Source organism: Ruditapes philippinarum, unplaced genomic scaffold (genome assembly GCF_026571515.1).
Source record: "Ruditapes philippinarum isolate M1 unplaced genomic scaffold, ASM2657151v2 ctg5096_1_1_1_1, whole genome shotgun sequence".
NCBI classification, from domain to species: domain Eukaryota; kingdom Metazoa; phylum Mollusca; class Bivalvia; order Venerida; family Veneridae; genus Ruditapes; species Ruditapes philippinarum.
The window spans coordinates 78,519-101,397 of record NW_026854104.1 but is presented as its reverse complement, the minus strand read 5'-3'; the positions used below and the strand labels follow the sequence as shown (position 1 = coordinate 101,397).

Sequence of the window (22,879 nt, the reverse complement as noted above, 5' to 3'; positions counted from 1 at the left end):
CTGTCTTATTACTTCTGTCTTATGATTTCTTTCTTATAATTTCTGTCTTATTACTTCTGTCTTATGATTTATGTCTTGTATGACTTCTGTTTTATGACTTATGTCTTATGTCTGATGATCATTTTAAGATGTTTTAAGATGTTTTATTTTTAGCTCTGGCAGCGAATTCAGTGAATGGGGGTAAATTTTACTATTTCTGTAAGAGACCACTATAGCATCATTCCTACATTGTTTGGTCAATTTGGTTAAAGCTAGAAATGTTGATTTAAACAAAAGTTGACAACAGTCAAAAAACACCTCACAAAAATGCTCAAATGAGCTAAAAAAATTTGAACACACAGAAAAACAAACAGTGAACAAAGTTACAAACAAAACAGCTCTTTATGAGCTGGTAAGCAAGTAAGCATACAAACCAACCACCTTTTTTCTCATTCATGTTCTATTGAAATAGTGTTTACAACTTTCCAATTCTCTAAAGAATTATAGTATGAATTTTATAACCATTTCAAATAAGCTTTAGCTTAAGGGATAGGGTACTATACTTAAATAATGCATAAAATTTAACAATTTACCTCCTTTAAATAATTTTACGTCACCCAAAAAATAAATTATTTTGAAATTTCACAAAAAAAAAGGTAATTTTGGTCCACTCCTTTATAGTAAAAATGGTGCCCAATCACTAAAAAAAAACACCACTTTCAAGTCCCGTCACAATCAGAAAACCTCAGTGGAGTCCCTTAAGTCTTCTTTAACAATGATAATTTTAATTTTATTTGCATTGTGATTAAATTCTATGTTTAATAACATAATTATAATAGTTCAAGGAAGAATGATACACAGCATTCACAATACTTATTAATCATCAGAAATAGACATTTGTTTAATCAACACACATATTGATAAGCCAGATGGATAGCTTGCATGCATGAAGAATTTTGAACCCATGCAAGATTCCAATCCATGGTTGGTAAGGACTAATAATGTGGTTTAAGTTTAAGGCAACAACAGCCCATGGGGATCCTTTAACTATATATAATACGAATAGCAATGCAAACATGAAGTTTTATTTATCTAACTGCCTTTAAAGGCACAATGTATACATCTATTAAGAACTGCATAATAAGTTTACAGACTTGACAGACAAACTTTGACACAAACTTCAAGAAGTATTACATTTGTCTTTATTAATATAGTTCAGAAAATGTGCATGTACTTCATTTCCTAAAATGTATTCATGATGGAAATTTAATTGGTTGGATTTGGACACTCCAAAAAGTTAAGTTTATGTGGCAACCTTACAGCAAAAGGATTGAAGGTAGACCTCATGTACCACTCAATGCTTTATTTTACAAGCAAAAACCCAAGAAGAAACGATGACATTATGAAAACTATCTAGAAAACTTCCTAACATTAAAAATTCCAATCATAGATAAATTGGAAAAAAAAACCCAGATCAAATGGTACATATATTTCAAAGAAGAGACCTTTAGCATTCAGACACAAAAATGTACATAGTTTGAAAATGAATTATTGAATCCTTAGCTTGCAGGCGGCAACTAAATACACTAATGTGACAAATGCAGACCAAGATCCACTGGCACTTCAATGCCATCTCATCATGATCTGCAATGTTCTATTCAGTAAGCACTTTTTTTAAAACCATAAAATGATAAATGGATTTGTCCTGATTGAAGGTCCATTTGTCTATGATATTCCGCCTGCTAAGGGTTAAAGATATGAATGATTTGAAACATTAAACACTTAGAAAACAAGTAGAGACAATAACAACCAACAAGCAAAGACATGGTGCAAAGTTGTAAACATTCAGTTCCTATAACAGACACAAATACATGTAGATAAACAGTAAATATGACATATGAAATAATGAAGTCAAGCAAAGGACAGCAAGGAAAGATTTTCAGACAATCATTGTTTACAACTCTCGTTGTAGAATTATTGACAAGTTTTAAAGACATTTCACCAGTGGAATGGAATATGCAATGAAAACAGGAAAGGAATCTTCATGCAAAAGAGGAAAGCCAGAATGGTTAAATCCAATCAAATTTCCTTATTCCTTAGATCCCATCATCCAATCACATCTCTTCATAATTATACCATGTACCAATTTACCAATCAGCCCTATTTGAGTGCAACCAAAGCTATTATAACCATAACAAACTGTAAAGCTGGAGCGGTATTAAGCAATGTGTAAGCAAAAAGATCTAATGCCGTCTGCTGGTTCAGCCATAGTAAAAGGGGATGTTTTCCAACAATAGCTGCTGTATAACATTTACCTGACTGAGCTTCTCACGTTTGGGCTCTCTAAACACTATACCACTATAAACAAATATTGAAAAAATTCATTGTCTTTTTATTTTATTTTAAAACACATTAACACTGTTAAGATCATATGATTACTTTTCAGGACTAGTAGCAGATTTATGCCCTCGAGACAGTATTTTTAACAAGCACCTGAGTAGATCCACCAACATTCCATTTGCTGATGTTGTTAACTTTTAAAAACAAGGTCCCTGATAGAATTCAATCCAAAAGAAAGTAACCATCTTTAATGGTTTTCTTGATTTAGACCAGTCTATTAATCTAGCATCTGATTGGCCAAACCGAAACAGTCATTTGAAATGGACCAATGACAGGTTAGCATTGAGAGACTGGTTATTATTAAACTTCAATATCATAACAAAAGAGGTAGAATATATACAAAAGAACTCTATATATCATCATAGATCAAGCTTTTGTAGTTGATACCCTTTTACTCATACCTCCAATTGCTGCAAAAACTAAAATTTGGAAAACACCAACAACAACCATGAACCAAATACAAAAATATATATATATTTATAGATTAATTCTTGATTTTTGACATGATATATGGCCTTATATAAACATTGTTTGTAAATATAACCAGAGTCATTAGGCAAGGGTTATATTGCATACAACCGTTTATAAATGGTCATATAACCTGTCAGGAATATCAATAATGAATTTATAATACTGCAAACTTCCTTTTTTTTTGAGAAAAAAAAAGAAACTTCTTAGTGAATTAACAGCAGCTGTGTATATAAAACTATATAAACATCATGATTATCCAATGAAAAGAGACACTACAAACTTGCAGTATTACAAAAGATGTTTAAAGAAATAAAATATTCTAGGTTTGCAAAGCAGGTGCTTCTTTACATTTCTTTACAACAGCCATCTTGTAAAACCTGATTTATTTAATTTGCTGTTGGAAATAGAATTTTTTGAAGAGTCTAGTAAGCTTTGAATGAAAAGTCAGAGAAAAAAGGCAGCAGCCATCAAGAACTGCTTAGTTACTGCATTGCAAGCACTTCTAACAATAATATCCGAGGATTTTTAAAAATGGAAGGGTCTGGTTAAAAGTTCTTCTATAACTTAACGTATATACATGTATATATATGGGAAAGATAGAACTATCTTAATTCTTCACAAAAGCTGTCATTATGGCAGCTTGCTCAACTATTCTCGGTGCTTGATAGTAACACAAGAGTCTGAATTATATAAAATATTTCAACGTTCAAAAAGAGCCATAAGTCTGTCAAGTTCTACGCCTTGGATATTGACCTCCTTTCATGCTCACAAATAGGAGTGAGAAGTTTCAACTCTTTCGCTTTCGTAGTTTTTGCTATACCAACATGCATGCAAAAACTTAACCATAGTGGGATGAAGACACCAAGTGAAGCACAATAGATCTCCCTTATTATCAAATTGTCGAGCTAAAATTGAACAAGAACAAGATAAAATTATTTACCTGTGAATGCCTGGTGTTTCTGGTTTCAGCATGGTACTGTAAACATTCACCAGTACAACTAGGCAACAGAGAATAATGGGGCCAAAAATAGCACCCTCCAATCCAAGCCACAACATACCCCCTGCTATAGCCAGGCCAGTCATGTAGGGATGACCACTGAAAATATAACAGTAATAAAATAATTAACAAATGAAACATAAGATTATTATAACCTTTGAAATCATAATTCAACTTAATTTGAAACAATCTGCCATAAAAACACAAGCTATCTTCAAACTTTAAAATAAAACATACCATCACAATGAATAGTTGGTTAAAGTTAAATATATGTTTGTACATGAAGTCATTTTTTAAATTAAATGACATTGAAATTTCAAATAAGAAAAGTTCTTATTACTAATAACATAGGCCGACGTTCCTTTATTTAGCTATGACAAAGCCTAAACCATGGATTTCCAATGAGGAAAAGATGGAAAATCTATTCTAAGCCTAAGTGACCTTGATCTTTAACTGTTCAATCCTGAAAGTCGGCTAGAAGAACCAGCAACTACAGTAAACTCCACTTATAATGATATTTCTTATAATAATATATCGCTTATGAAAATGTCATTGCCGTCGTTCTGATTCTTGTTTTCAAAATGAATGCCTCTGGGATAGAACAATATCTGGTATACCGATATAATTCGTCAAACCACTGAATATCATTATAAAACAGAATTTACTAGTTTGCATACATGCTAAACTGAAACATTTCCATGAGCATAAACAACATACCCTTTGATTTCACTATAGATTGCTGTATCTACGACATAAGCTGGCAGGAAATGAATGACTAGAAATACCATTGCAAGTATGAACTGATCTTTCACCAGCCATAACTCTAACACGGCAGGGAAACACGCAAGATATGTTCCAAGAAAAGGCATCGCACCAAATACAGCAGCAAGAGCTGAAATAGGTAATGATATCAAAATATTCGTAATAACATTTCTAAAACAGTGTCACTTTTAATGTAGAATCATATCACATTGCGACTTTGAAGTTTTTAAAACAAATTCAGGAGGATCGAAGTTGCTGTTCAGAGATTTGATGTCAGTGTTTCAATACATACTCATGCTTTCTGTCCTAACATGGTAAATTGACAAATTTATTAAGCTGTCTTTTAATCATTTGAAATAAAGCAGTACATCTAAATACAATTTGATGACCAATATAAACCAATTAATCACTGTTTTTCAATTCATCATCAATTTTTGAAATCTTTATTTTGCTGAATTTCTGGTCTTAAGGATCATTGATTAATATACTTTAAGTGATAAGGACTGAATGCTATTCTAGTTGGTAGGTATATAGTGTATGATACACTTTCTATTCTCTTTCAGAATTTTTTTTTTTGTTGTCATTATATTTGAGGGATCAAACAGATGTTAAACTTACCTGAAGGTATGAACACAATATTAACACCAAACAATGAATGTGTAAGCCATGTATATAATCCATAAAACACTGCCATCTTCAATGATGCCATGAATACTCCACTGAAAATATAAACATTTAAATGCTGTGACTATTAATCCATATCAGCTGGTCAAAAGGATGCCATGTAGCTGGTTCAAATTACATCTAAACATTACTTTCAGCAAGGAAATATTCATTATTGACAATGGATACTGGTTAACCAAGCTTATATCAATATCTCACCATGAACTGTTACTGAACCAGAGATGCCCATAAGACAGTACGTTTGACTATTCTCAGTACTTGACTGTATATAAAAGGACATTACTCTGTAAAGTTAGGGCTAAAAATAATAAAAATAATGAAGAATTTTACAGAGACTTACTTCTTACAATGTCCACCTATAAAGGTCATATGTTTAAAAAGTTGTGCTGTACTGGCAGAGGATGACCTGACATGTGCATAACTCCATAACATGACAGCAGGTATTTCAGTAGAAACACTGATTTAATGTCACCTGGACATGTATGCATTCAAAGTACATGTTGGGGATTAAAATCTATAGCAGTAGAAAGCGAGTTATAAAAAGTCCCGTGACATTAACCTGCAATAAAGGCCTCTTCTGAAGTAAGGTGGTCTTAAGAATAACTTGTACTTACCTGACAGCATCTTGGACTGCCTGCCCGAAAGTGTTACCACCAGTGCCAGCTGTGGGAGACATGGCTGAGAACCATTCTATTGGTTTATACTGATCACCACTTGATGCAAGTAGGTAGAATAAGGTAGTCAAAAATATTACCTGAAATATATTAAACCTAAATGCTAGAACCAAAAATTTCAAAAGCCCTTGCAACCTGTATAGAGCAAGGTAAGATTGACAAGGCTCTATAATGATGACTTACTATTAAAAGTAAAAATTTTATCTTGGCATCCCTAAACATTATAATGAAACATTACAAAACAAGGAAAAGGTGGAAGAGTTCCATTTAGGATGAAAAATTTTAAAGATTGTACAAAATTATCAAACAGTTGACTTTATTTAATATATTAAATTTATTAATTAAAGTATGTCCGTTTTTTGGGCATTTATTTGTAAGTTCTTTAAAAAGCAACAAGAAGCTGTCCGTAAGACAGCGCGCTCGACTTTTTTATTGCTTGCCAATAAAAAAAGTTTTTGCAGTAAAAGGCAATACAAGAATCTCTGTATTTTTAAAGTGAACAATGGCCATGAGCATTAAGATATTTAGTGAAGAATTATTTTACTGAATTGTGTGATACCCTTGAACACTGCAGCAAAGTTTGAAATGTTTAAGTCAAAAGAGGGCTGGTAAGAAAGAAAAAAAAAACTGAGTTGAGCCTTAAATAAATTAAATAGTATTAAACCCACTTTGAGAGAATAAGGTATTTTTACGTCACTCAGAACACCTTGGTAAATGACATAATAACATAATTTTTCAAGAAATCTATGCCAAGGAAGCAGTATATTTTTGTACAATCAGCATAATATATAGATTTGACTTTGTATGTGAAAGTATTATAGTTACCTTATAATACAAGTAATAGATAAATTTTATCAAGCTTTTTTAGATGTTGTCAGACTGGTACTAAAAACTTAACCAAGATTCTAAGTCGATAAAAGGCCTTAATTTTTTAAAACAAATCCTTGACAGAGTTACCTTCTCTTGCGTACAGATGGGGTAATGATGTGAAATAGCATTAAAAGTTTCAAAGCAATATCTCAAAGGGTTAAGGCAATAAGTGGATTTTACCCATATTCAATGTATTTTCTAAGTCAAAAAGGGGCATAATTCTGTCAAAAACCTTGACAGAGTTATGTCCTCTTGTCTGTTGATGAAGGTCGTGATGGTAAACAAGTATGGTCAGTTTCAAAGCAATACCTCCAATGGTTTTGAAATAAAGTGAGGTGGTACAAAAAACTTAACCAAGCTCAATACACTTTCTAAGTCAAAAAAGGGCCATAATTCTGTCAAAAACCTTGACAGAGTTATGTACTCTTGTCTGTAGATGGAGGTTATGATGGTGAACAAGTATGGTAAGTTTCAAAGCCATACTTGTAATACTTCTGAAATAAAGTGGATTTAATGTCGCACCAACACAGAATAGGTCATATGGCGACTTTTCAGCTTTACTGGTGGAGGAAGACCTCAGGCACAATCAAGTCTTAGGTCTAGTGACCCCCAATTAGTATAATTTATTACATACAAACTTTCATTGTTAAAAAATTAAGGGTTGTACATAGAACATACATACCGAGCTAAGAACAAAGTTGAGAAGGGCTGTTCCACCTCCAAATACCAGTGACAGTGTTGACGTGAGTACAGTGAACACAAGATTCATGTTACCCTTCAATACCAACCACACTGACTCCAACACCTGAAATATTATCATTGTATGATAGCAGTAGAAAACCTTGTCATCTTACTTAGAAATAAATTTGAGATTTCTTACAGGGACTCCCCCGAGTTGTTTTAAACATGCCGGGACTGGAATTTTTTATTTACAAAATAAAATTTAATGTTCCATCCAATAAAGGTCTAGCCCAATAACTTGTTATCATTTATTTTGCTCACTCTATTTTTCCAGAATACTTTTTTTTAATGTGAAAAGCGATCCATAATTGAGGAGGAAATCAATTTTTTTCATGTCAATCAGGTCTAGCACAAAAATACAATTTTCTATTTATTTCTGAACATATTTCTTAATTATCTTTTACATATTTTTCTGTTTAAATTACCCAATAGGATCTATGTACGAAATTTAAATTCTATGTTTAAGACTTTTGGACCTCAGTGGAGTCAACTAATGATAAGTTGCCTGCAAGGAAAATTTTACTTCTTTCATACATCTGAAGAATGGTAAAAATTTCTACACATTTGTAATGAAGATGGTAATTTGCAAAAACTTGTACTTAAATTCTTATTTCCTCTACCAAATGATTTAACATTGCACCAACACAGTTACTGTAGAGGTCATATGGCGAATGCCTAGCTATACTGGTGGAGGAAGACCTTTAACAAGAGCTGTCGGTAGGACAGCAACGCTCAACTATTCTTAGTGCTTGATAGTAAAAAAAATGCTTGATACAGTTACCTCCTCCTGTTTACAGGTTGGGGTCACGATGGTGAACAAATGTGCAAAGTTTCAAAGCCATATGTCAATGGACTTTGAAAATATTTGAACTATTACAAAAACTTTAACGTAAATTCTAAGTCGAAAAAGGGGCATAATTCTGTCAAAATGCTTGATAGAGTTACCTCCTCCTGTCTACAGGTTGGGGTCATGATGGTGAACAAGTGTGCAAAGTTTCAAAGCCATATGTCAATGGACTTTGAAAATATTTGAACTATTACAAAAACTTTAACATAAGTGGTTACGCCGACGCAGACGCCTACGCCGACGCTCGGGTGACTACAATAGCTCTACGTATTCTTATCGAATAGTCCAGCTAAAAAGGTCCCCCTTGATGCATTATTTCAGGCATGAACAGGCACCTGAGTAGAACCACCAACATTCCTTAACCTTAAGCTAGCTGGATAAACTTAAGATTAAACAGCTTCTTTTCATCATGTTTAAAATGTAGATTAAACACATACTGATAAAAAGGTCCCGATGTTTTCTTTAACGAAGGCTATAATGTCACCGAAATTAAATCCATCTCCTTGTGTTACGACGCCCCAGATTGATGACAGGTTTGTTATGTCCAGCGGTAGTTTCATTTGTCCACTTTTACTCAGACTTGTACTTGAGCTGGTATTCTGATTCTGTAATGTGACATAATGAGCTTACGTAAATGTGACACGACTGACAAATTCATTTAAATTAATACGCAATGTGTCACGTTTCTTATACTTGTACAGAAATGTTTTTCAAATTCTAAAATGTGACATTATAAAAGAATATGTGACATAAATGGAAAATTAATAAACAAATTGACATATTGCTTCAACGTATTTTTGTTCATAACCTGAAAATTCATTGTATCATCAATCATATTGTGTAATGTGACTGAAAAAAATAAAACATCATGTATTATTTATTTAATAAGATAGATACTGGAAAGTGACACATGAAATAATGTATGCAAAAATAATTTTACCATTATCTGCCCTTTTGAATTGGCGTCTTTTAATGACAATAAACATGTAACTTTACCAAGTTTGAAAAGAATAGCTTTTATAGTTTCTGAGAAAGTGAACCTTAACAAAAGGTTAACCAATGCTGTAATGACAATAAATTCCCTTTTTTTCTTTTGGAGAGTGGAGCTAAAAATAACTTCTGATATGAATTCAAAGTGCTTATTTGTCCCTAAAATATCTTTGCTAAAATAACAATAGAAAATAGTTTTCCAAAATAAGAAAATCCAACTTCATCTTAATCTTACTCTATTCCTTGAATTTAAATCAATGAAGAATTTTAAAGAATTTTTGTTTAGAAAACTAGAAAGGGAAAAATTTGGATTTTGGGAATTTTTGGGTAAAGGGAATCAAGCAAAAAAAACTTTTTCCATTAGTGATCAAAAATTTCAAGGGTACTTTTTTAATGATTTTTAAAAAAAACCTTTTTTTTCCCCTGTTCTTGCAATTTAATTTCCTTCTGAAATGACAGTGACCCTTAAATTTTGGGCATTTTTTTGGGAAAAATTTTTTAAATTTACTTTAAATTTTTGCCCACTAATTATTTAAATTTTAATTTTAAATTTGGGTCACCAATTTTTAAATTTTTTAATATAAACAACAAAAAATTTACATTTACTTCAATTTTTACTAAAGGTATAAAAAATCCCTATAAAAATTATATTTTATGAAAGCATATAAGTAAATTTTAAATAACACTTCAAAGAATTAAACAAAATTTTAGAAAATTTTTTAAAAGCCTTTTTCCAGATTTTCAAAAAAAACAGAGAAATTGTTTTACATGCTTTTTCCTTTTTTTTTAAAAAGAAAAGCTTTTCCCTTATTTTCTTTTTATGGCTGAAAAACCATATAAAAAAAGCTTTTTTAAATTTTGAACACTAATAATTTGAAGAAAATGCAACTTTGCTATTTGCAAAAAAAAAACTCCCAAACTCAGAAAAAGAAATTTTGGGGCCTTCCCCACTTAAATTAGAAAGAAATGACTTCCCCATTTTTTAACAGCAATGACTTCCCCACTTTATACAAAAGCAAAAACTTACTCACCTAAAAAAGCAATGATTTCCCTACTTAGAAAACTAATGACTTCCTTTCTAAGCAAAGTAATGACTTCCCCTCTATGTGAAAGCAAAAACTTCCCCATTTTGTAAAATCAATGACTTCCCCACCTTAAATGCAGTGATTTCCCCCCTTAGAAAAGTAATGACTGCCCTACTCAGCAAAGTAATGACTTTCCCTCTTTGTGAAAGCAATGACTTCCCCAATTTGTAAAGGAATGACTTCCCCACTTAAAAAGCAATTACTTCCCCACTTAGGAAAGCAATGACTTCCCTACTCAGCAATGGAATGACTTTCCTTCTTTAAGAAAGCAATGACTTCCCCATTTTGTTAAAGCACTGACTTCCCTACTTAGCAAAAATTGACTTTCAGACTTTGTGAAAGCAATGATTTCACCTCTTAAAAATGCAATGACTTCCCCATTTAGCAAAGCAATGACTTCCCTACTTAGCAAATTAATGACTTCCTCACATTGCAAAAGCAATGACTTCCCCATTTTGCTATAGCAATGACCTCCCCACTCAGCAAAGTAATATATTCCCCACTTTGTTAAAGAAATGAGGTCCCACTCTAGAAAAATATATGACTTCCCCACTTTGTGGTAGCAATAACTTCTCAACTTAGAAAAGAAATGATTTCCCCACTACCCACTATGTAAAAGCAATTATTAAAAAGGAATAAAACATTCCTGTGCATATAAGTTATAATTGCCTTTTTAAATGTTTAAACACCACAGTACATTGAACTTAATCTAGCATATTTTATTTTCTGTCCAATTCTAACATACAATTAAAATAATCTGTATTAACTTAAAATTTTAAAAAACAATTTTTCCAAAACTCAATAAAAAAAAGTAAAAAACTCTCCACCCGGGAAAACCCCAACCCAAATTCCCAAAAATTTTTTAAAAAAAAACGAAACCCCAAAACAAAAAAAATTCAATGAAAATCTATTATAATAAAAAATAAAAATTTTTTAAAAATGTTTTAAACCCGGGGAAATATAACAAAAAAAAAGAAATAAAAACTTAAAATAAAAAAAAGGGATTTTTTCTTGGGCATGTTTTTAAAATTTTGATCAAAAAAAAAACCCTTTTAAAAAAATTTAAGAAACTTTTTTTCCCAAATATAAAATAATTTAAATTTTTTTTGAAATTTTTAAACCCTTTAAGCCATTAGCAAAATAAAAGCGGGAAAACATTTAAAACAAATTTAACCCCATATTTTGCAAAAAAAAATCAATAAATTCAAATTGCCTACTTTTAAAAGGAGAAAAAAACAACAGCAATAGAAAGTCAGGTAAACTAAACATTTGTTGGAAGGCCTTATAAATAACCTCAAATAAGTCAACTTGCAATAATATCTTAAATTTGTGCACAACATTTAAAACTAATGTCATATAATCCTGATAATTAAGTTAGTTCATACAAATAGGGGTGTCACGTTTAGAAAAAATGCTAACCGTTTAACCGACCATTCTAATAAAATCCTTACATTTTCAATGTTAACATTGTTTCTTTCTGACAAGATATGACATTATGTTTGTATTTGCTGTACTCAAAATGATTACAGTACATATCCAAATACAAGTGTAACTCCTTTCCATGAGGGCCACACCATACTCAAAATACATTGTTGAGCAAAACTAAAATACAAACAAATTGTCATACCTTGTTATAAAAAAAAAGGCAATACTTAAAATCAACTTAAAACTCTTTTTTTGCCTCATCGTCAAATACAAACCTCGGTTACCAGATAATCAATTTTCTAACCGGTTTTTAGCTAAAAACTGACCGAACCCATTTAAACATGACACCCTTTCATACAAGTAACTCACTGGTATGGTCAAAATTAGGTAAAATTAGCAAAATCAACATCACTCAAATTATTTCATGGTTAGACACTTACAACTCATGACAGATGAAATTATCAGGATGGTGTGTTTATCTTTCTTCAAACTATGCATAACGCGGGCTTAGCGCAAAACGGTTGTAACTCAATTTATGCAAATTTTACAGGAGCATGAAAAAACTTTTTAAAACTTTTGTTAATGAATAAATATGTTTTATTTTAGGAAAATATATACATTTTAGTTAAGGAATTAGAAACAAAATAAGAAAAAAGAAGCAAATTATTTTTGAAAAAAATATTTGAATAAGTTCAAGTTACAACCGTTTTTGCAAATAAAATTTTGATAATTTGTTACATATTTTTTTGTGCAAAAGGGTAGTATCTCAAGTTACAACTGTTTTCCGCACAAATTTTGAGCAAATTTAATTATTTTCTTTGTGCAAAACGGAAGTATCTCAAACTCACATCTTTTTTATAGGATGTAATAATTGGATAAAATAAAACATTACTTCAAAATCACATGAAATACATGTAGCCATTATAAAATAAGATTATAATATGTGCAAGTCATGTTTAGAATGATAAAAAATAATGAAAGTAAGAATAATCAGTAAAAGTTTGAAGAGAATGAATGTCCTCAATAGAGAATAATATAGCCTATACCACTTTATTTAAAAATATATTAAGGGATAAGCTAAAATTATTTTTTATGGTAATTATAAATTTATATGCTATTCTATAGAATGGTATAAATGCTATCTTAGGCACATGTACATGTATTTCAAAATAAAAAGTAAGGTTAGCCACCCTTTCAGCTGCTGGGCATTTAATCCTTAATACCCCAATTGATATTATAAAATTACGGACTTCAATTTTAGCGAAATAATTCAAAATCTTTTAGATTTCAAAATGTTTTAAAGGATAATTATGCTGGCTCTGATCTTTACTGGTTGCATGATAGAATGTGTGACACCCATTTTCAGGTTAAGAGTTTAAGCTGTAACATTTGAAAAATATTTGTTTGGAAATATGACAGAGACACCATAACAACTGTGAATACAAGGTCCTCATAATGTGTCTTGACTTAAAGCTACAGTCTCACTGACATCCCTGCAGAGCCCTGGTAGACGTCCGGGGTGATTCGGGGCTCTACCGGGAACAACCGGGGTACATCCGTTACACTGCCGACAACATTTGGGATGATCTGGAACATCCGGCATTCGACCCTGGATGGAATAAAATATTTTATATCACCAGGGTGGTCCTGGATGATCCGGGAAGTAAAGCTTTGCAGGCTTCATCCTTAGCTCTGCCGGGAATAACCAGGGTTACACAGGGGAAGCACCATAGCTCTTCCGGCACAAACCAGGGATGATCTGGGGTATGATATAGCCAGTAGAGCTATGGTAGAGCCCCGGTGAATGCTGGCAGAGTACCAGTAAATGTCGGCAGAGCCCCAGAGGATGCCGGCAGAGCCCGGAGGATGACGATGGAGTTACGGTTGATCCAGGTAGAGCCCCGGCAAAGCCTAGTTCATTTCAAAAGAATCACAACAATTTGCGATGATTGCACTTGTTTGTTTTAAAAACCCTTCCAATTTCCCTTCTATCCAGTATGGCATAAGGATTTTTCAGAAAAATCATCATGAATTACTGTTCTGGAACAATATTATATTAAATAAAAATTATGTATCAATGTTATTCTTTTCGTGCGTTTAATTTTTCAATCTACCAGGGGTCTGCCTGGATCGACCGGGAAGCACCTGTATTAACCGTAGCTTCACCTGGGCTCTGCCTGGATGGTCCGGAGCGCATCCTGGTTTGGTTAGTTGGGAATACCATAGTGCTGCCAGGGTTAGTGTGACTGCAACAATAATTTCACCCCGGATTGTCCCGGATCATCCTGGTAACTTACCGGGTGGTCCTGGCTCTGCCGGGAGTAAGTGAGACCACAGCTTAAAATTGATGGGTGCTGATAAATCAATTTCTACTTGTTATACCTTTCAATTTCAGTTATAATATCAATTACATGTACTTTGTCATTCTAGGAAGTTCATAAAATCTTAGAATACCTTTAAATAACATCAGCCCACTGACCAGTTCTCATTAAATTTGCAGAAGTTGTACATTCTATATCCCCAAAAAAATTTTCTTTTACTTCTGGGCATATTTTGGTTGGTAATATTGTCCAACAATATTGTCCTTGATCTTCATTAACTTTCATAAATGTCATTGAATAAACACTTGTATCAAACGAATATATTGATAATTATTTGTTATCTTCACATGTCAGTAAGGTGAGGTATATTTGTATAGATTCGGGCTACTGATCTGAAGGTCTCTGGTTTGATTCCTAACCAACACTGCGTTATGAAAGTCACACTTTTTTGTGTTTTTGTTTTTTTTTTTATAGCAAGAATTGAATTAATTTGAAATTGTTTTAATATATCTACTTTTAGGAGAACTTTTAAGTAGTGTGGTGTTTCCTTTTGTTTTATCAAGATGACTTGTTTTTCGTAAGTACTCTGACATACGGACGTTGGACAATCGTAAGTTTTTCTCTAGAACGCATATTTATCAATGGTTTCTTGGTGACATTATGCAAACGTATATGGTTTAGCGCATACTCACTACAGATGTAGTTAATATAAAAGTACACAGATAGTATACACAAAAAAAAAATGATTTGCACGAGTTAATTTACAGAAGGAGAGAAGGGCAATTTTAAAATTAAAAGAAATAAAGTGGCTGAACCAGGATTTGTACCTACGACTTTATAATGTCTATAATATCTTGAAGCAATGTCTTAATTACTGCTTGCGCTAAGAGGGATTCTTAATTAAGACCATTTAACAACTGGTTATATTACTAGTTATAAAGATTGTTGTCAGGTTATATGGCCCTATATAAACCGCTATTTGTAAAAGGGGTTATATTGCAAACAGCCGTTTATATACCGCCATATTACCTGTCAACAATCTTTATAACGAATTTATAATACAGCAAGCATATTTTTTAGAGAAAAAAGTAAGATATTTTTATGAATCGACAGCTGCGAGCCGTGTATATAAAACTATATAAACGTCACAATTATCCACACAATTATCCAATGAAAAGCGACGTTACAAACATGCAGTATTATAAACATTCATTAAGATTTTAAAGTAGATCAAAAGTTTACCGAATTTACTGGCTAGGGGGTCAAATGAAGAGTGCATGGTCAATATTGTTGGAAAAAAAAACATACCCCTGTCTGTCTGTTAGTGAACAATTTGTTTATAAAAATAAACTGCTGAATGTCTGTAATGGATTTGCCCTGCTTTGTATTTGGAAAAGTCAATCAAATCAATCAATCAATATACAGGAACTAAAATTGAGCTGTCTACAGTACAGAACCTGAACTGAGTGCACAGGTGATCAGGCTGGCCTGGATCTATACTTGTGGCAAGAACTTATCATTTTCTGTTCCAACATGTCAAGGGTTACAGACTTCATAGATTGTCATAACAAACTAATTACGGAATTAAAACTGGATGTTTATAATATTTAAACATGGTCCTCTTCAAATTTGGTCTTACCCAGAATTTGTGATATAGAGTTTAATATGGACTTCTTTTAGGTAAATTCTACATTGTATGTGGATAGAAGCTTTTAAAAGACTTCATATTATAAACTCTAAAGCTATGTTTTTGCTATTTCCATGTTTCAAGGCAGTGTCATTCTATTGTTCCTTTTTAAGTATGTCATTTGCTTCAATGGTTTGTTTGGGGATTTTAACAATGGTCTTGGTTCCTGCCACTTTGTCCATTCCTTCTCAGTTTTTCCTCATTGTATTTTGAAGCGTGTCTTTAGTCTGTATAGTTGGAGATTACACCCTTACCTCCCTCCCTTCTATTTGGTCCCATATCCCCTTCCGTTCTTTTATCTTTAATTATACCTTTATGATAAACTATAGTAGTTTTCTAAGCCATTCACAATAATAAATTAATAATATGGTTTTTGAGAATGTAAGATGCTTGTACCACGAAGAAAATAGTGATCAATGTAATATAATTTGTCATAAAAGTAGCAAAATGTAATCAAAGCACTGGCAGTATTGACTTCCACAAAGAATACTAATTCACTGTAACTCACTGTACTTCTTTCAAAATTGCAAAAGATGAAAAAGATTGTTCAGGTAATTTGCCATGAGTAACTTTCTTGATAAGAACACTAAAATTAGAAGCTTTTGAGAAATAAAAATAAAAGCATTTCTGAAACATTATGGGTCTGAGCTAGGTGGCCTTGACATACCTTCCATGAACAGACTTTGTGCCTGCAACAATTTAAGTTTTGCTACTATGAGCATAAACTGAAGATATTCTGAATTAAATCTACATGTACTTGCATTATTTTTTTCAAAATATGGAAATGTTTGTCTGCCCTGTAAAAATAAGTGTGGCGCTAATTTTCGACCCATAAGGGGCTAAATCTGTCCACCTTGTTATTTTATAAACTGTTTGTGTTTTTGAGGTGGGGGGGGGGGGGGGAATATGGACATTTGTCCTTCAATATATATTCTAAAGTTATTTCATTTACTTAATATCAAACAATTGCTGATTGTGGCAGTGGATATTTTCATTTATTGGAATTAATTTATGAGATTAAACTATTATAAGTGTAATATACATTTAAGAATTTCACGAAGATAATATAAAATCACAATTTAGTTTGATTTTTTACCAATATTTAAGGTTTATTTAGATATATTAAAACAAAAAATCTTTTCTACTGTCTTTAAATCCTCCTTTTCATGTGATGATTCAAATAAGACAAACAGAATGCTAATTTACTTCTATTGCACTATCAGAATTTTCAGCGCAAAAAGGTTGTAACTTGAGATACAACCCTTTTGCGCTGAAAATTAAGAGCAATTTGAGATACAACCTTTTGACAAATATTGATTTAACTTGTTAATTTTCAGAATCCATTTAAAATACTTACTGAGGATATGCATAACCACAAAACACATTGAAAATGTTAAAAATGTTATTTTGTGGAAAAAAGTGAGTTACAACCGTTTTGCGCTAAGCCCACGATAAGCATCTTAGTTTTGTATATATTTTGCCCATCATAAAAGTTTAGTTGTAAATAAAAGCTGTCAGTAGGATAGCCTTCTCAACTATTCCCATTGCTTGATAGTAAAACAAGAGCCTGGATAAAGCAGAATTTTTTGAAGTTGAAAAATGGCCATTATTCTGTAAAATACATGTCAGTGTTGGGACTTTTAAACCCATTCCCTTCAGTACTTTTTGAGATACGAATTTGCAAGCAAAAACTAACAAAAATTTGATGCTGACATTGACGTTGGGGCGAGAACAAAAGCTTTCCCCTATTTTTTGAATAGCCATGCTAAAAATCTATTTAAGCTTAACAGGGATGCAAGATTCTACACCCCCGGTTGAAAGGCAAACATTTTTAATACCAGGCTACCACTCACCCTTGGAAACATATTACTATATTCAAACAGGTTGTGTAAGAATAAGTTGTCATGGAATGCCAAAGAAATTAGTTCTCATGGCATGTTAAAGAAATTGGTTACAATGGAATGCCAAAGAAAGTTGTCATGGCATGCTTAAGAAATTAGTTCTCATGGCATGCTAAAGAAATTATATTTCATGGTATGCTAAAGAAATTAGTTTTCATGGTATGCTAATTTAAGAAATAAGTTGTAATGGATTGCCAAAAAGAAAATTTCCATGGCATGCCAAAAAAGTTCTCATGATAAAAATAACAGTTCTCATGGGTGGAAAAAAATGAATCTCAAATATACTTTATTGTTATAAGAAAGATATTTTTGCAAATTTCTTATTAGGTTTTCACTTTCTTTTGAATGTGACTAAGTTAGTTCTCATGGCCAGTCATTGGTAGAGAAATAAGTTTTTCTTTCAACATTTAGAATAGAAAAAGTCAAACATGAAATTATTTCTCATTGTTGTGAATGAGTTATCAGATTGAAGACATAAATTATATATTATAAAACATAGTGTTCATGGCTGGAACATATGTATGTTTCGAGGTTGCAAGATTAATCAAACAAAATGTAAGACCCAGTATGATGAGGATTTTTTTCCAAAGGGAAGTTCTCATGTTTTATGAATGATAATAGTTCTTAAGTATGCTTGCAAACATAATAGTAGTGAAACAAGAACGTGTTTGTTAAACATGGGCAAAAGTGTAAAAATCTATTTTGAGCACTGGTGACCTTGACCAAACTGACCCATTACTCCATCCAAAATTAGAATACCATGCAAGTTATCTTCCTACCAAATATGAAATACATCTGTCAATAAATAAAAGCTGTATGGGCAAAAGTGTAAAAATCTATTTTTAGCACAAGTGACCTTGACCCACTGATCCCTACCCCAATCAAAAGGATGAATACCATGCAAGTTATCTTCCTACCAAATATAAAATATATCTGTCACTTAATAAAGGCTGTATGAGCAAATGTGTAAAAATCTATTTTAAGTACTGGTGACCTTGACCCAACTGACCACTAACTCCATCAAAGTTTATGTTTCTATCAATTATAAATAACATCTGTCTATAGAATAAGGTCAATACACCTGTAAACATAAAAGACCATCAAAGGTATCCATCTACTAAATATGAAAGATATCATTAAAGAAATTAAGCAATTAGGAGAAATTTAAGATAAATCCAACTTGCCGAAATAGGTTAACCAGACAAGGCCCTATTTTCAAAGTGAAAAAAGGGAAATAACTGGGAAATATGGATGACACAGTTATATAACTTGGCAATATCATGTACTTTGTATTGATAAGTAAGTGTGGAAATTATAAAGCCATTAGTATATATAGAACTTAAGATATTTCCAACTTGCCGTTTTAGGTTAACCATTATTCATTTTTTAAGTGCTGAAAAGGGCAATAACTTGGTAAATATGAAAGCCAGAGTTATGTAACTTGCCCATATCATGTACTTTGTATTGATTAGTAAGTGTGTAAACTTAGAAGCCATTGGTACAGGTAGAACTTAAGAAAAATCCAACTTGCCGTTCTAGGTTAACCTTCGTGTCTGTATATGAACACAGAAATTTTTCAAGTAAGTAGTTCTCACGTATGGTAATGTACATAGTAATTGTGAAAGAAAGTAGTTCCCATGTATGGTAATGACCATAGTAATTGTGAAAGAGAGTAGTTCCAATGTATGGTAATAAACTTCTAAAGTAATTGACAAATTGTGAAAGCAAGTAGTTCTCTTATATGGTAATGAAGATAGTTATTGTGACAGAAAGTAATTCCCACATATGGTAATGAACAGAGTAATTATGAAAGACAGCTAGTAGTTCTAATGTATGGTAATGAACATAGTAATTGTGAAAGAGAGTTGTTACCATGTATGGTAAAGAACATAGTAGATGTGAAAAAAAGTAGTTCTCTTATATGGTAATGAACATAGTTATCATGACAGAAAGTAGATCCCATGTATGATAATGAACATAGTATTTGAAAAAGAAAGTAGTTCCCATGTATGGTAATGAACTAAGTAATTGTGAAAGAATGTGGTAATGAACATAGTTTTTGTGACAGAAAGTAGTTCTAATGAATGGTAATGAACATAGTAGTTGTGGAAGAAAGTAGTTCCCATGTATGGTAATCAACATAGTAATTGTGAAAAGAAAGTAGTTCTCCTGTATAGTAATGAACTGAGTAATTGCGAAAGAATGTAGTAATGAACATAGTAATGAAAGTAGTTTTCATGAATGTTAATGAACATAGTAGTTGTGGAAAAAAGTAGTTCCCATGTATGTTAATGAACATAGTAGTTGTGAAAGAAAGTAGTTCTCTTTTATGGTAATGAGCATAGTTATTGTGACAGAAAGTAGTTCCCATGTATGGTAATGAACATAGTAATTGTGAAAGCAAGTAGTTCTCATGCTATATTTAGATATATGATTACGGGGGGAATTACAGGAAAATATTAACACTACACTCTTTAACAGTTATTAGATAGCCTCAAAATCAATGTTACCATCAGCATTGTTCCATTTGTATGCAGCTTTAATGTAACAAAGGTTAAACAATCTTTTGCTAGGTTTAACAAACTTTTGCTAGGTAAAACACAAACATACATTAAAATAGCTTCAAATCATCATGCTAATTAATCCAAAAAGACAAGTATGAAAAGAAAATAGAAAGTTTTCAAATGCAATACAGAAACTGAATACATTTCCCCAGCAATAACACAGTGAGATGCATGTAACAGTAAACAGGCAAAAACAATCAAAGAAAGTAAAATAAGATCTAGGTGTGCTGTCAAATATTACGTTAAAAAAATATTCAATTGAGATTTTAAATTCAATAATTTTCACAATTGAAAAATACATGTGCATTCAATACAATCACATGAAAATATAAACAACAATATAATGCCCACTTCAGTGACATGTGCTGCTTACATTACGTTGTCCTAATTATCTATGTTTTTAGTGAAAAATAAAAATCGAACTTTTCCCAATAGCAAAAAACTGCAGTAAAAAGGCATGTAACTTTATATATAAGCTATAGTGTAGGTAACAATAGACTAAATAACTTCAAAGCGATACATTAAATACACCCCATTTCCTTGAACATGCTAAAATCTTTAAATATTTAAGAGAAGAGAGTATTAGTTTATTCTTACCCTAGCCAGCCAGCTCTCATACAGTCTGTCCCACATGTCTAGAACCTGACCCTCAATCTGTGTATTGTTATCTGTGGGGCCATTAACCATGTCACGCACCTTTACAAAAACAAAATGTTCTATAATTACGCACCTATAACAACCCAAAATTTTAAACCATGTCAGGCACCTACAAAAATTTTAAAAAAAAAAGTATTTAACCATTGTAGCTTTTTCACGCACCAATCCAATAGTTTCAGTTGGAGAATATCTTAAAAAATTAAATTCTTTTTTATTTTCTAGTGGCGCCTTTATTAAATGGGGGCCATTAATTAAGGACCAATTAAGCATATACATGTAAATAAATTGCAGTTAGAAGGTTACCAGGGTGCTTAACAGAAAAATTTTAAAAGTAAAACTAGATAGAACTTTTAACAGGAAGAGGAACAGCATTCTATGCTAAAAATTGCAGAATTTTCAGCTATCTATACAATATTGCTTAAAGGAAACTTGAGTTTCAAAACTCAAAAAAATATTAACCTTAGCTGCGATATAGTTTCTCCCATACAGATAGGCATTTCCAACCATGGAATCCATAGCTTCTTGAACATCTTCATTGTTTGGTAGCCAACTGTAAGAAAAATTTAATTTAATTTTTAAATTAAATAATTCCCCCCCCCCTTCAGTGTACATATCTTTAACAAATACAAACTGAAAACAAATATTGAAGGTAATAAAATTGCTTTGAAATTACTGAACAGTTTATTTTTTTTATGTTTCCTATATGGCTACTCTCTAACAAGTACTTGGCGTGATGTCACTACCAACTTTTTCCATAAATCGCCAAGGTGCGTTGAATCGTGAAACCCATGAAATACTGACCAATGATAAATGGTGATTTGTGCTCCAATGAACACGACAGCAGTCGGTATTTCCCGCGGAACAAGGTTAAAAGAGCTTTTCTTATGAACATAAATGAAAATATTGCTGTGGTAAATTACCAATCAAAGGGACGTTTAAAAGTTCATATAAAACTACCTTACCTTGCCATTTCAGGATGGAGTGAATTATTCAGTAGGTTGCTTGTTGTTTTCACCAAATACATACTTTCTTGTTGTACCTTTAAAATAACAGATTATAAATTAACTTTCATTACAACATGAAGATGCTCTCAAATCTTACCTATGATATTTCATTGGATTTGCTTTTTAAACCTTAAAATTCTGACCTTGATGGTAACCTTTCCCTGCCACCAATTAAAATCTTTCAGGAATGCAATAATGTCACTTTTAACCCTTTTGCTGCCAGAGGGTTATTAATTTATTGATCACCTATTTGCCAGAGGGTTTTCTAAGAAATTACTATCATATATATATTATTAATATAATTATTTTTATTTGTTATTAGTATTATAATAATTATATATGTTTCCAAATCTGCTAGTATGATAATAATTATTGTTGATGGTATAATTATCTATATATTTATCATTATTATTAATATTATTATTAAAGAAACGGCAAAAGTCGTCCATATGGCAAATACGCTGAAAAAAATAGGGACGGCATATGCCGTTCTTATGGCAGTGAAGGGTTAAAGATCCTGTATGCTGAAAGCTTACAGTAAACTGAAATTATATACACATATCATTTTTCTGCAAACAAAACTTTTAAATATCCAAGAATTTGTTACATTTATACAACAAATTTTTACACATGTTAAAAAATAGTTTTAAAAAGAGCACTGCATGTGGTGTTAAAGCTTGTCTGTTAAAAAAACCCACTTTTGACAAAAATTCTATATAAGTTATAAAGAGGCATAACGCCAAAATTATAGCTCATATTTATGCCCTTGTCTAACAACTGCACCCTGTCCAGATAAGCAAGTATTCCAAGTTCCTTGTTG

General features: G+C 31.9%; 1 protein-coding gene across 4 annotated transcripts in view; it reads right to left on the bottom strand.

The window, feature by feature from the left end:
• The window catches only part of LOC132738961 (transmembrane protein 245-like), a 37,148-nt gene that overhangs the window by 3,594 nt on the left and 10,675 nt on the right, over positions 1 to 22,879 (bottom strand). Inside the window, exons 8-18 of one of the 4 annotated variants that reach the window (XM_060726591.1) lie at positions 22,018 to 22,094; positions 21,515 to 21,605; positions 20,996 to 21,094; positions 20,345 to 20,371; positions 8,863 to 9,030; positions 7,520 to 7,642; positions 5,908 to 6,047; positions 5,228 to 5,328; positions 4,565 to 4,739; positions 3,791 to 3,946; positions 2,781 to 2,798 (exon numbers count right to left, since the gene is read on the bottom strand). In XM_060726591.1, coding sequence (XP_060582574.1) covers positions 2,781 to 2,798; positions 3,791 to 3,946; positions 4,565 to 4,739; positions 5,228 to 5,328; positions 5,908 to 6,047; positions 7,520 to 7,642; positions 8,863 to 9,030; positions 20,345 to 20,371; positions 20,996 to 21,094; positions 21,515 to 21,605; positions 22,018 to 22,094 — 1,175 coding nt within the window. Of the gene's footprint in view, positions 1 to 2,294; positions 2,338 to 2,780; positions 2,799 to 3,790; positions 3,947 to 4,564; positions 4,740 to 5,227; positions 5,329 to 5,907; positions 6,048 to 7,519; positions 7,643 to 8,862; positions 9,031 to 20,344; positions 20,372 to 20,995; positions 21,095 to 21,514; positions 21,606 to 22,017; positions 22,095 to 22,879 lie in introns of all 4 variants that reach the window. The other 3 variants (XM_060726589.1, XM_060726592.1, XM_060726590.1) reach the window with 3 other exon arrangements.